The following is a 13,727-nucleotide window of genomic DNA, read 5'->3' as shown; positions in this document are numbered from 1 at the left end:
TGGCTTTGGAGTATACACCCTGTCTTTTGAAAATCCCCAGAGAAAAAAATTCTGTGGACTTAAATCAGAAGAATGTGGTAGCCAAACACAGTTCGTCCTGAACGAAATCAGTTGGTTACCGAAAGTTTTTCTGTAACCATACAAGAACTTGTTCTGATTTGTGTGGGTTGCTCCATCTTGTTGGAAATATATCATAGGCACTGTACAAGGAAAAAGTTTCAGTAATGCCGTAAAGTTCTGTATACACTTCCATAACTGGGCATGTTTCCTAGATTTTTCATAACACTTCTCACTGACTTTTGTGGCGTTTCCGTTATCAGTTCTTCAACAACTGCAACCAATTCAACAGTTCTGATTGTCAGGGGCCTTCAAATGTTTTTCAAACGAACATCTACTGATCCAGTCTTTTGTAATTTCTTCACTAACTTAATAACCTGCAATTTTTTAAGCTTATTGCCCAGTTGATAACATTTTCTCATGATATGAATCCCTGTTTAGGGTGAATGTGTCTCAAAATATAATTGGACAATTTCTATAGCTCTCTGATTTGACATATCCATGCAAAATAAATAATAACAGATTTATGACGTCATAACGTCATGACAACGTCAACATTTTCCCATATTTTCATATTTATTTAAATGGTGGAATTAGCAGTTTAAAATGATGTATAAATGAAATATGTAGAACGTTTTTTGACAAAGATATTGAAAGTCAAAGTAGTATCAGATATTTTGGATCACCCTGTATGTGTATCTGAATTTGTTTTTGTAACATTTACATACGACATTGAAAACAACAATTGTTGTATTTTTATCCTTTGACACAATTTATTGTTTTTGTCAATGAAGTAAAATACAAATATAATTTTTTTTAAGTATATATTACTCGCATGTCTGGTTCACTACTAGTACCAGATTTTGTAAAAACATAGAAATATTCTTTAGTTATTATTTACATGAATTAATTTAATGTCTTTCCTTTCAATTTCTGTTTTACTATTGAAGCTGGTCTCTGGATACCGATTAAGTAATGCCACCTTACTATTGACACGAGTCTATCTGGTACGTGTATAATGTAACCCTTCTTTGAAACTCGATCTACTTTAAATACTGATTTATACATTTGCTAATTTCCAAATGTTTTCCCTATTCTAGTTAAATATAAAAGTCTGCTTCTTTTGTATTCAAAAAGTATCTTCCATTGGAAACATAAAATGAGTAAATAGATAAAAGAGTAATTATTCCAAATATCTTACATTGTCAAGAATAAGTGCTTGCATTGTTTGCTTTATTAACTCACCGATATCTTCAGAATCAATATTGACATTCTCTTCTGTATCAAAAGGTATCCACTCGTCTTCTTCTTCATTCCTTAAACTATCTTCTGTGACGCAATTCTCTGTCGCTTCTTGAGTACTATTGGCACAACTCTCTGTAAAAAAAAATTGCTCCCATAAAATGAGTAAATAATGCCAATATCATATATTGTCAAGAATAAGTGCTTGCACTGTTTGCTTTATTAACTCATCGTTACCTTCAGAATAACTACTGACATTCTCCTCTGTATCATTAGAAATGTCCCCCTCTTCTTCTTCAGTACTTAAACCATCTGCTGTGACGCCATTCTCTGTCCCGTCTTGTTTACTGTCGACACAAGTCTCTGAAACAACATGTCCTCCTTCTTCTTGTTCACTATTAACACTAGTTTCTGTGATTTTTTGCCCTCTTTCTTCTGGTTCATTATTTACACCAGTCTTTTGGACACCATGCTTTTTCTGCTCTATATCAGTCTCTTTGACATCAGGAATGTTCTTCTTTGGTTCTATGTTGACACAGATATCAGCGATACCTTTGTCTCTCTCCTTTGGCCTAACATTGTCTATAGCATCTGAGTAATCCTCAGTTTTACTACTGAGATTAACATCTGTGACATCATGGAAGTTTTCCTGTTGTTCAAGCTCTACGAATAAGCCTTTTTGCAAATTCATCGTATGTTAATAAATAAATCAAATACCGAATATTTTAATTGATATTTCTAAAATAATCCGTAGTTTTTCTTAGAGAAATGTAAACCCATTAGATTATTTTTTTTTAATTTAAAGATTGTCTTAGGGGATATTTATTTCGATGTCAATAATATCTTTTCAGCTTCAAGGATTAAAGTATTTATATCTTTAATGTATTTCTAAATAAAAATAAATTTCAAAAAATCATTACCATCAGATGGATCTGTATGTGTCAGCAAAGGTCGCTTATATTCTGAAACTCCAGAAATAATCTCTCCTTGATGGATTCTGATCTCAGCATCTTCTGATTCACCAGCTACTGATAAAAAAGAACATTCCACTTGTTATACCTAGATCGTTTGTCTCTTTCTGTCCGTCGGTCTGTTTTGCTTTGAGGTACCCATCTATTATTCATGTTTTCTTTTATACCACTGAGCGACACTGAGCGATTTAATGATATTTCTACAATATCTTTATTATTATTCATTATGACCTCTTATTTAACTTTTCGCATTTGACAGACATTTCTAGTTTCTAATAACAGAAGATGAATTCTGCCATTCTTTCTATAATATTTAAGGATCCTAATCGCTTATTCACAACTCTACCTACACAACGTAATGTTATTTGGTACAAATTCGCATATTCTTTATTTGATAATCCCATTGTGAACTTCTTATTTTTTTTATTTTTTTTGATCAGATACTTATTTTGGGTCTCCCAGAACGAAACACGAATTGTTTAAATAAAATCATTCGGGAGGCATAGGTTTTCAACACCCCCTCCCCCCCCCCCCTTTGAGAAAGCTGTCACTGCAAATTGTTGAATTATAATATTAACTTAAAAATAAGAAAAAAATAGTATTAAATGCATTTTTACAGTGTTTATGTACAATGTTCAATAATTTAAGTTGTGAAAAAATGATACAAAGTTCATTGATATATTTACATACTTTACAAAAAGAATATTTTTCACCATGTAATTATTTCAAGAATATGGATTAATCGCTTACACTCTAAGCAATGATGAATATGTTGTAAATGTTAAACTATTTTATAATCATATACACATATTTAAAAAAAATACCTAAAAATATATGAATAAATAACCTAAAAAAAACAACCAAACGAAAAAAAGGGAAATGTTTAGAGGCTTTTATCATATTGTTAAATATTCTTAGTCAAATGTCCCTGTGTTTTATAAAATAATATTCATTTTTATAAATCATTTATTATATATTCAGTTATTTCTGGTTCTGTGATTTGCTGAGATCCAACACCACCTGGAAATCTATCGGTATCCCCCCCCCCCCCCCAAAAAAAAAAAAAAAAACTAGTTTTTCTTCTTTAAGCCTTTTTCTCGGGAAATGTAAACAATATACTGAGTAACATTGATTTCTTAGCATATTTTTAATCATTTAATTAATGAGTCGAATAATACATCGCTTATTAGTATAATATAGCCATATTTAGTTTCATATTAGCCTCGTCTTTCATGAATGGTGAATAACGCATCCGAAAGTTTATAGATAAGAAAAATAACCTAAAACATTTTTAATAACTTTCCTTTGTACTCTCTGTCAAAAATATTTCATTACGACTGCAATAAGGAGGGTATAATCCGATATAATTTAAACAAATATCCATTTTTTTATGTTCTAGTCACAGAATGTACATTAAGTTCATATCTTACATTACATATAATATATTAAATCTGAATATACAGTATGCATTTAGCTTTTACAATTTTTTAAAGTTAAAAATGTCAAAGAGTTACATGTTTGGACTGCAAAATCTTAGAGAATACCTGAAATAGATATGTGCTTCTTGTCATTCTGTTTTCTTTTCCGTTTCCAAAGGACAGCAGCCAGTACCAAAATAGTAATAAACATAACGGCAACCAGGCTTCCAACAATAATCCCTGTAGCGTCGTGATCCTCTTGCGAGAGGTTGTTCTCAAAACTATTGAGTGTTGTGTTGTAGGTATTATGGATTGTTGATAAGCCTAGCAAAGATGTTTCTGTGGTCCCTCTAGTTGTAACATCATTCCTTGTGCTATATGAATGGATGATAAAAAAAATAAAATTCACAAAAATCAAAAGGTGCAAAACTTTCTACAAAGGCACAATACCGTAAAAACAGAGGATTAAACTTTTATTTCAATTTCTCCCAGAATTTTTAGATGGATAATCCTTTTTTAACATTACAAACACTTTATTAAATCTTTTAAATTATATACGGGAATATATTTCAATTTTAAATTTGTAACTATAGCTAAAACGAAATAAAAGTGAAAGTCACTGTATATTTTATTCTCAAATATCTCGCTAGTCATCAATTCAAGTGCAATTAATGAAAACATATGCAAATAAATCGACAATTTTGAATGGCTGCTTCCATGACATGTCATTATTATAATCACATAATTATTATTAGCTATAATCCTGAATTGATAGTAAAGTAGTAATACAAATACATGTAATCATGAATTTGCATAGCGTAAAAAAAGTTAATACATTCACTTTTTATTTTCCAGCTTCACCAGAAATACGTACATGAAAGTTTTAAATCAGTTATCGGTCCCAGTAAACAAAAATATAAGGAATTAAATTAACATATATTGAATAAATATGAAATTATTAACGAAAATTTAACACACAGCAAATGAATTTTGATTGGAATAAATGTGAGGGTCTTGAAAGTCTATTCAGATCCACAATGAAGTCGACAGTATTATGTTTAGAAAGATTTAATTCCGTTTCGTTAAATTCTGTTTCCTTATGTGTTATGAATTAATACCAAGTTGTTACAATATAGAACATCTTATATTTACTATACATTGCGATACATAATCAAAGTACAGAATTACAGAATTTTTGTCTAATGATACCATTTACATTATCATTGTATTTTTTCGTAACAAGATATTGTTTTCTGAAATCTAAAAAGGAAAAATAAAACATATTATATACGAGGCTTGTAATATAAGAAAATTACGTAAACCCTATTTAAGTGATACATTTCATTGTCTAGTATAGGAAGGTGGCGCAGTCTCCTAAAGTTGCAATAAAAATTCGTACATCATTTTCCTACGGAAAAGACAATAAATACTCTGTAATTTCAAATAGAAATGAAAATTCTTGTTATTTTATAATTAACTATGTTATGTTAAATCATGATGTTAATTCTTTAAGAACTATGAATTTTAAAACATTTAAGGTAAGGTTTGCGTCTCCCTCCAACTCATATTTTTTTCAATATGCACACATGCTATATATCAATTTATTCAGGGAAATTAGCTTCATCATTCAATATGATTTTCAAAGATATTGCCCGTCTCATTTTTTGAGTAAAAGACGCCAAATTTAACGTATTTCATATTTCACCTCGAATATTATTTTCATTGAAAAAATTGATTTATTTTATAAATTATCAAACTTTTATAATCAAAATGACCGGAATTAGTATAATTCGTGCTTCTATTATTTAAACTTTTAATTTTCCTTTATCAAAAACGTGAAAATTTGGGTAAAAAAGAAGATTTTTCAATTTTCCTTGATAAAGTGAAACCGTTGCCATGGCAACAAAAATATAAAAACCAACGTTTTACATATCTACCGATTCCATCAAAATCCATGAAGTTATTAATTTGATCATTTTCATTAATTTGAACTAAAAAAATATGTATGTCCCCAATATTATTTCCATGGAAACAGGGGCTATATTATGGGTTCGGAACATAAAAATCAGGCTTTTTCTACACTTTTAAAGACAACATTGATATCACCTTGTCATGGTGAATGTTAAAGACTAAATGTTATTTTTGATATTGTTTTTAGGCATAAATTGGCCAAAAATATTCAAAATAAAACTCCTCCTGTGCTACATGATGGTCTGAAAATTTATTCCATGGAAGAACTCTAGTATTTATGGCAATCTTTACATCTGCATATTCTGATGAAATTGTCCATGAATTATACTGCAACACCTTTAGAAGTACATGTATATGTATATAAACATACTTCAGAACATGTTGCAACTAAACCAATTAAAAGCCTATGAATTTGACCTCATGCTGATTAGTTATTCCAACATGTAGTAACTTCTAGACATCTTTGTAGCAAAATATCTTTATTCAGTTATGGTTGGTGACTGTCATTATACATGTATGCCATTTTTTGACTGAAATGTTGTAAGCATTGCATCCAAGAAGCTACTGTTTTTGTAATTAAATTATTTCTTTACTTTGAAGAGTAGAAATGCTATCTTTAAAGTAATGTTTGTTTGCCCTCTCTTGACTCAGGGTAAAATTATTGGGTCAGTAGGTGAGAAAATCTTCAACAACATTTTTCAAGGGGGATAAGAGGAATAAAAAGAAAAAAATACTGCCCTGCATTGAAAAAAAAGTTTTCAGTCTGGTCATTTTAGTCAGTCGGTCTGGAGAGGCCGACAACCAAACATTTTTTAAAGATGGCCTATTTCTACACTTCATGGACATTAGCTCAATCATTGGATAAGATAGTCTTAGAATCTAAATTGAAATATCAGACAGAACAAAATAAAGATGAATTCTAAGTGACATCAATTCATACTTTAATGAGTTTTCAGAGTACTTCTGATTTCAGAGAAAAGGCAAATTCTGCAAAATGACATAACACTGTCATTATGATAAATATTTGTCAAGAACAGGGAAAAAGAAACAATGCTACAGTAATAGATATATTTCCTTGATATCCATGAAATAATAATTTAAATATAACAAAATTTTCTGCTTTTTAAAATCAAAATACAGAAAAAAAAATTAAAAGATTATAAATGTAAACAATTTTAAAATAAACTACATGTATTTGTGAAACATTCTTAATTTTTTTAGATTACTAAATTGGTCTTATCATTCCTACTAAATTAACAACCTTACAATTGCTAAGTGTCATGTTTTAAACTGTTACAGTAGATATAATTATACATGTTCACTGCAGCTTTATATACAAAACTCATCAGTTTTCAGAAATACTTATTTGAGCATATTAGGTCCTGGTAAGAACAAAATTAAATGAATAAAAATATTTAATTTAATCTTAATTGTTCATATATTAATTTCCTTGCAATTTTACAAACCCTTTTAAGAAACTTGTTACATGTAAGTATAGACAAAAGCAACCTTCAATTAATACCTATGATGTATACATTTATTTTACTGAAAACAAATTCAAAGATGGACGAGCAGAGCATGAACTGCAATCATCGCATACACATCTTTTCTAAATATATGGAAAACAGCATGTATATACTAGATAGGATGTTGTTAAACATTAAATTTTCTTCTATAATCTATAGACATATAATAATATGCATTGGGTATAACAAGTCAGAAGTTCTTCTCCAAATCTCCATTGATTTTGCCATGTCTGGTTCAACATCTTAGCTTGATCCATCCAACTTTCTTTAATATTCTTGAGCTGATATGGGATGACCTCTACTTTGATTGATGGCACAAATCTTTTAAGGAAACACTGAAGTACTTTTTTTTTGGCTCTTATCTATTCCAATTAATGACCCATGATCTGAAATCACATGTTTTCATTTTTACAATAACATTAAAAGGAATTGCATTTTTTGAATAGCATAAGGAATTGCACTGAGTTTCATTCACTCAATGAAATGAATAAATTTCCAATATAATGAATGAAGAATCAATATGAAATTATTGTAAAATTTACAGATTGAATCAGTGAAATGCAAATGCTTGATCAAGAAAATTAATGTTCTTGTCATGCACAATCTGTATCTCTTTTTTATTAATTAGAAAATGAGATATTAATTAAAATCAAACCTCGTTTAAAAAGGTAACTTGAACAATTGAATACCTGTTCTGAGGCCTAAAAAGCAAGGATTTTATTTTTCATAATTTCTTGAATGAATGCATTTTTTTTTTTGGCAATGTTGGGATATTAGTCACATCCTGACATCCTTGTACCGTTTGTTCATCGTTTTTAAATCCGTAGTCAGAAGATCATTCATAACTTTCAGTAAAATGAATAGTTAAATAATTACCTGATGAAAATACTATCAACAATCAAACTGTCAACATCATCATTGGACATGCCACATAGTCAAATGCACCGTTACTTTTCTTCCCGGTTCGGCCTGCATATAGCATAATACTTTACAGGATACTCTCAGGTCTTTTCTTTTTTCTTTCCCATTCTCACTTAAAATTTTAGTGTAGTGGTGAAGCGAGAAACACACATCAGCAAATGCGTCAATGACTTTCTTCTGAACGGAATTGCCGTGCAACTTGCCACGTTTCGTATCGAAAATAAAGAAGTCATCCTTTATTGGTTCATCCACATGCATCACGCTAATCTCAAAGGTTTCTAAGATTCCTATGCTTTGATTTGTTATAACACTTTCTCCTGAAAACGTCCTTTTTAGTCCTAACATTAAGTGACAACAAACATCAAGTATGACAGAGGAAATTCGTTACCGAGATGCTTAGCATCGCTGGTTTAAATTCGCCTGTTTCAAACGCTTTGGTGATTCGCAAGAGTTATCTCCCTGTTAACGCAAACCTTACCTTAATACACCCGGTTGAAATCAGACTTTTTGAGAAAGTCGGCTGCGTTCGCACTGGCGGTGCACTGGGCTGTAATTAAGTGTTTTGATCCTGAATTCATACCCACAGAAATTTAAAAGTACAAATGTATGGTAGACAAAATATGGTTTCTGCTCTAAAATGATTCCCATATAATAATGTGAAAAACGGAAACTAAAAGAAAACACAAGCCTAAGAATTGGTACTAAGAGTGCCACAGTGCAACTTCATCAGAGAACGCAAACGAAAAATCCCTAGAAATATAGGGTTTTAAATATAATTATTATTTTATGCATGTATGTGCATATAAAGGTACCTTGTGTGTATATTTATTGTTTAATCATTTCATGATTGTATTTAAGAAATTTCATATTTAAATCTATAATCGTTTTGATAAATTAAGGAATCTGATTCTGTTAATTGGATTATTTTCTCCAAAAATTAGAACCTTTGATATTTGTGTCTTTGCATTTGACGTTGCAGATTGCCCCGGGTGTTAGAGAACCGTATCACTTCAAACCTAACTTCAAATAACTTTATGTTGTTATGTAAAAGAGTATTCATTTTGTAATCAGCTTTTGGATCTCCCTTTATTGTATTGTTACATGTATTACTTAATTATTGTCATTCTCAGTAAATGTACATTCACAAACAAATTCTGTGTCCTGATATTTAATATAGGAAGATAACTGAAGGTATATTTTGATCTTTATATTACTTGAATAGCATGCATTACATGAACATTTGAAAGTTTCAAGTTAGCAAATCAGTATGTTTACAAGAACATTATATAGATTGAGCGATAAGAAAATACTTACCTGTTCGGACATGAGACTTCAGCAAGATAACATTGTTGTTCAGTATTGATGCTTTGACAAGCAGGATCTAAAACCATAAATAAGGAATTAAAATGTCAATGAACATATAGATAAATAAATAATTTTTGAGAATGCGTTTAGGGTGCAATTTGATACTTTGTCCCTTAATGAAATTGCATTTTTTAATCAATGATCTTACACTGGTATATTGTGTTGCTTTGATAATTTTCGACAGGACAACCTGATGAAAATCCAAGACAATCGACGTAATAAAGCTTTTCGCCGTCAGTTTCCAAACAGTTGCCTTAATAATGAGATGAAAGGTAATATAACTATGTATGTAAAAAAAAACAGGAATAAAAACTATATAGAATTTTTAAAATACACAGAAGAGCAAAAAGAAGGCTTTTGTCATCATCATTTCAATCAGATAAAACATAAAAGTAAAGAGTCTTTCAACAAAATTTCACACAAACTTTTAACTTGTTAACACGAGCATGATATTTGGAACCATTCTCTAATTAATGACAGATTAGATAAGTCAGATATGACTAGGTCATGCTTCGATTATAGCAATCTCATTAAAATAAGATGTTATATCCGCTCGCATACTCGCTACACTACAATTTAACAACATCCCATAGAGGGTCACGTCAGAGGTCAAATGTGGAACAGCTCTAGACTTATTCACTTCGATAACGTCAACAAATATCCAATGATTTTGCCAGCGACAATTTGATTGGTTGATAGAATTTAACCTCTGATGTGACCCTCTATGGGATGTTGTTAGATGTTAGTATAACGAGTTTGCGAGCGGATCTAACATCTAATTTAAATTAGATTGCGATTATAATAGAATACAAGTCGAACTATATGTTCAACTGGACAAAAAAGGATAGACTCTGACAACAAAGGACTGCAGCACATTGATTTTAGTGTTTAACACTTTTACAAACAAATCAAAGAAGAATAAAAAATAATCAACCAAAAAATCGTTCTAAAGTTAAAAAAGCACAGAATATATATGATTAATGAAATGTAAAAGGTATTTTTTTTCCAATGAAAAATGTTGAATTCTTTGCAAAAATTAAATAAAACCAAAAAAGTTTATGTCCTGAAACACATTTTATCGATTCCTAGCAAAAATTGAATAAAACAAGAAAAAATTGTCTTGAAAAACATTGAATGAGATCTCACGAAAAAACATTGAATAAGATCTCAAAAAAATAGAATGAAAATTGAAGAGAAGGAGGTCCATACTCTCGAGGACAAAGTTAAAATATATAAATGAGATTGACAGGTTTTAAGTACGTTGAGCTTGTAGAGTCTAGATAGAAACCTTACTAAAACATGATTATAATTATACCCTGTGAAAAAAAAAATTCTCAGAACTGTCATTTTTCACATTTTTTTCATCTATCGATTAGTGTTAACAACATTTTCGTCTTAAGTAATTAAATACTCGTAGATAAGACAGTTAGCATAGCTTATCTTTTTTTACAGTTTAAGATTTCTAATTACTTTTCTTTTTTAATTAAAAACAAACTTTAAATATGAAATATCTCACTTTAAAAAACATTTTTACATGGAACTACTTAAAATACATTGACAAAAAATATTATTAATGTTTCGTAAAATATCTTTTATATTTGTAAAATACAACAAAGATACTCATTAATAATGGATATATATTTTTTTCTTTTCGGAGGAATCCTCTTAATTAGCCCTTCAAGTTTCATTGAAAGCAATCTAACGATATACAAAGTTTCCGAATACATTATTATGATATCAGTCTAAAATGTTTTAGCGACATGTTTCTACGATAATATGACCTTTTCGAAGATTCTTTATACACGCTTTTTAACACATTGAACACTGGGACACTTACCTCTCTGTATCAATTCCATGACACCATTATAACATAGTTCTAATAACCCTGTTTTGTTTCTGTTAGAAACACAGATGTACTGATCGTTCCCATACTTGTCTTTACCACAGCCTATCCTGGCGGAGGATTCCTTTACCTCTGTAGCGTTCTGGGGACATGAATTCACAAAGTTTTCCATTTCTACGAGGAAAAGCAATTTTTAAAACAAAATATATATAGTCATATAACTAAATGTTGCATTATTCTCTGATAAAAAAAAGAAATTCAGCATCTCTGAACACTTTCATCGTTATAAAGTTGCTCCCTGTATGTTCAATTCAAAGGTAGTACTTTGCTGATTTTTTTTATCCGAATTGTCAAAAAACATCACTGCTTTTCAGACTAAGAATTATTATGAAAACATTATCATTAAAGAGGTTTCAAAGCTATCTATTGTGACTGTGTTTAACAGAGGATGCTAAATCTTTCATGATTAATTCTTATATCACCATTGGAGTATCAAGGAATCTTTGTCCCCTGTCCCTTATATTTTTGTGATTCAAGTTTTTAATATTTAATCTTTTGCATAAAATATCTCAATTGACAATAAAGAAAAATAATTAATGATATTATCCCTGGATGAAAACTTATTATTCCTGAATCGTGCTTCTATAGTTATTGGGTAATTAAGACACCTGTGTACAACACGGGGTAAAACATATCCTGATGTACATGTGCAAATGGTAGGGATATGATAATGATAACTAATCGAGGAAAATATCTTGTGTTATCTATGTTTTAATTATGAATTTCTGATAATATTTCCGTATATTTTCAATCCAACATCTGTAATAGGTGACACCATCGAAAGGGCAAAGGTGGTTCTAGAAATTTTTGAAAGAGTGTATTAAATCAAATCACTAGCCATTGTTATGTTGAACATAATTTCTGCCCCCCCCCCCCCATGTAAAAGCTAAAATTACTCCACCCATCAAAGAAGATTCTTATTTCAAAAGTTTCCTAATTAATTGCATTTATTGGCAACATGTTTATCTTAGTCATTGATGTTGAATTTGACATATGCATGTACATGGATATATTCTCTGAATGTCTTCGACATTTCTGGTACGTTTTAGAATTTATAGCGACTTATGATAAAAGTGTCTAGAAAGTAAAGGAAAAAAGTAAACTATATTATGTTGTAAAAAAAAAATACAATATCAAAAAATAATGAACATTATTAAATGACATCATTATTGCTTTTTACTGGTTCCTAAAAGAAATAACTTCTTAGAAGTTTATATTTTATAAATAACCGTATTATTATATTAAAACTACTTAATGATATATGTTTTGTATATAAAATCTAAAATATTTATTAGTATTGACTTTGTTTGAACGAGAGTCTGGTTTTGGAATGACTTTAAAATATAAGAAATTTACACCACGTGAGAACAGAAGAGGCCTGAATAACGTATCCCTCTTTTCCTGCTTCCTGCATACATTTCATTTGATTCCACTTATTACCTAAAACATTTCCAAAACCGAGGACTTACTTGTTTATAAGACTTTGCTTGTCACGTTTTCTGCTTCCATATACGAGAGACTGATCAATCCAAAAATCTTTAAAAATTAAAGAAAATAAATTAGTATACTTTGGAATATGGTGTTGTAGTTGATTCGTTTGATAAATCTTTAAAAAATCTCAGAAATGAATAGGGTTGCAACGTGCATTTTTCAGGTAATTAAAACTTAAACCATTAAAGAGCTCCAAGAACTGTATTTTCTGATTTTACATAGTATTATTATCATATCAATCAGAGATTTCCCAGATATTTAATCTTATAGAAATTGTTTCGTATTTATTTATCTATCAATTTGCAAATTCATGATTTTAACTTTAATATCAAATAATGTGCATTTGTCTTACAGGAATAAAAAAAAATGATGTCATATGTTCTAAAATCAAATTAATCGGTTTCAAATTTAATTTGTAAATTTAAGGATATGTCTTTAAAAAAGATAAGTCCTGTTATGGTTAATGATTCTACTGATATATCTAAAAAAAAAAAAAGAAGAAGTCATTGTTTGAGTAGTCTCAGTTTGAGTCAATTTCCAATTCTTATTGCAATGCAAAGTTTATGTGTTCAGCCAAAGAAATTAATGAATTATTCTTACACACAATTGTTGTGTGTAAGACGGCATTTGAGTCATTCATAAAACGAAAGTTGATCAAATTAAATTGTATAATAATGTCATTGTTTAAATCTAAATAAAAATTAAAATTGCTAATTATGTCAAAATCGATTATAGTTAATAAAGTATTTACCGATTCAAGTTATCCTTGGCCTTATTCCAGCACTACGGGGTATTCTCCATTATCAGAGTTAGAAAGAGCGTGCATGTTGTGCGGTTTTAGTACAGGTAACCTTTATTAAAT

At 29.8% G+C, this 13,727-nt stretch overlaps 1 protein-coding gene across 1 annotated transcript; it reads right to left on the bottom strand.

Moving 5' to 3' along the window:
• Positions 1-2,187: 2,187 nt before the first annotated feature.
• Positions 2,188-13,727, bottom strand: LOC134272000 (uncharacterized). Its single transcript, XM_062754235.1, has 6 exons — positions 13,617-13,727; positions 11,309-11,488; positions 9,620-9,724; positions 9,421-9,487; positions 3,815-4,062; positions 2,188-2,324 (listed from the first exon to the last, which is right to left on the bottom strand). The coding sequence occupies exons 2-6, from the start codon at positions 11,484-11,486 to the stop codon at positions 2,188-2,190; spliced, it is 735 nt and encodes a 244-aa protein (XP_062610219.1). The 5' UTR covers positions 11,487-11,488; positions 13,617-13,727.

Source organism: Saccostrea cucullata, unplaced genomic scaffold, assembly GCF_032062105.1.
Source record: "Saccostrea cucullata isolate Sc308-1 unplaced genomic scaffold, CSIRO_AGI_Scuc_v1 ctg8297, whole genome shotgun sequence".
NCBI classification, from domain to species: domain Eukaryota; kingdom Metazoa; phylum Mollusca; class Bivalvia; order Ostreida; family Ostreidae; genus Saccostrea; species Saccostrea cuccullata.
The sequence above is the reverse complement of the archived record's forward strand: the minus strand, read 5'-3'. Positions and strand labels throughout refer to the sequence as shown.

Bases quoted from the DNA above. Each gene is read 5' to 3' on its own strand.
- LOC134272000 (XM_062754235.1), bottom strand. From the start codon at position 11,486: ATGGAAAACTTTGTGAATTCATGTCCCCAGAACGCTACAGAGGTAAAG. The intron at 9,725-11,308 runs GTAAGTGTCCCA...CTCATTATTAAG, and splicing joins CATGGAATTGATACAGAGAG to GCAACTGTTTGGAAACTGAC. The intron at 4,063-9,420 runs GTAAGTATTTTC...CCATTCATATAG, and splicing joins GAAGTCTCATGTCCGAACAG to CACAAGGAATGATGTTACAA.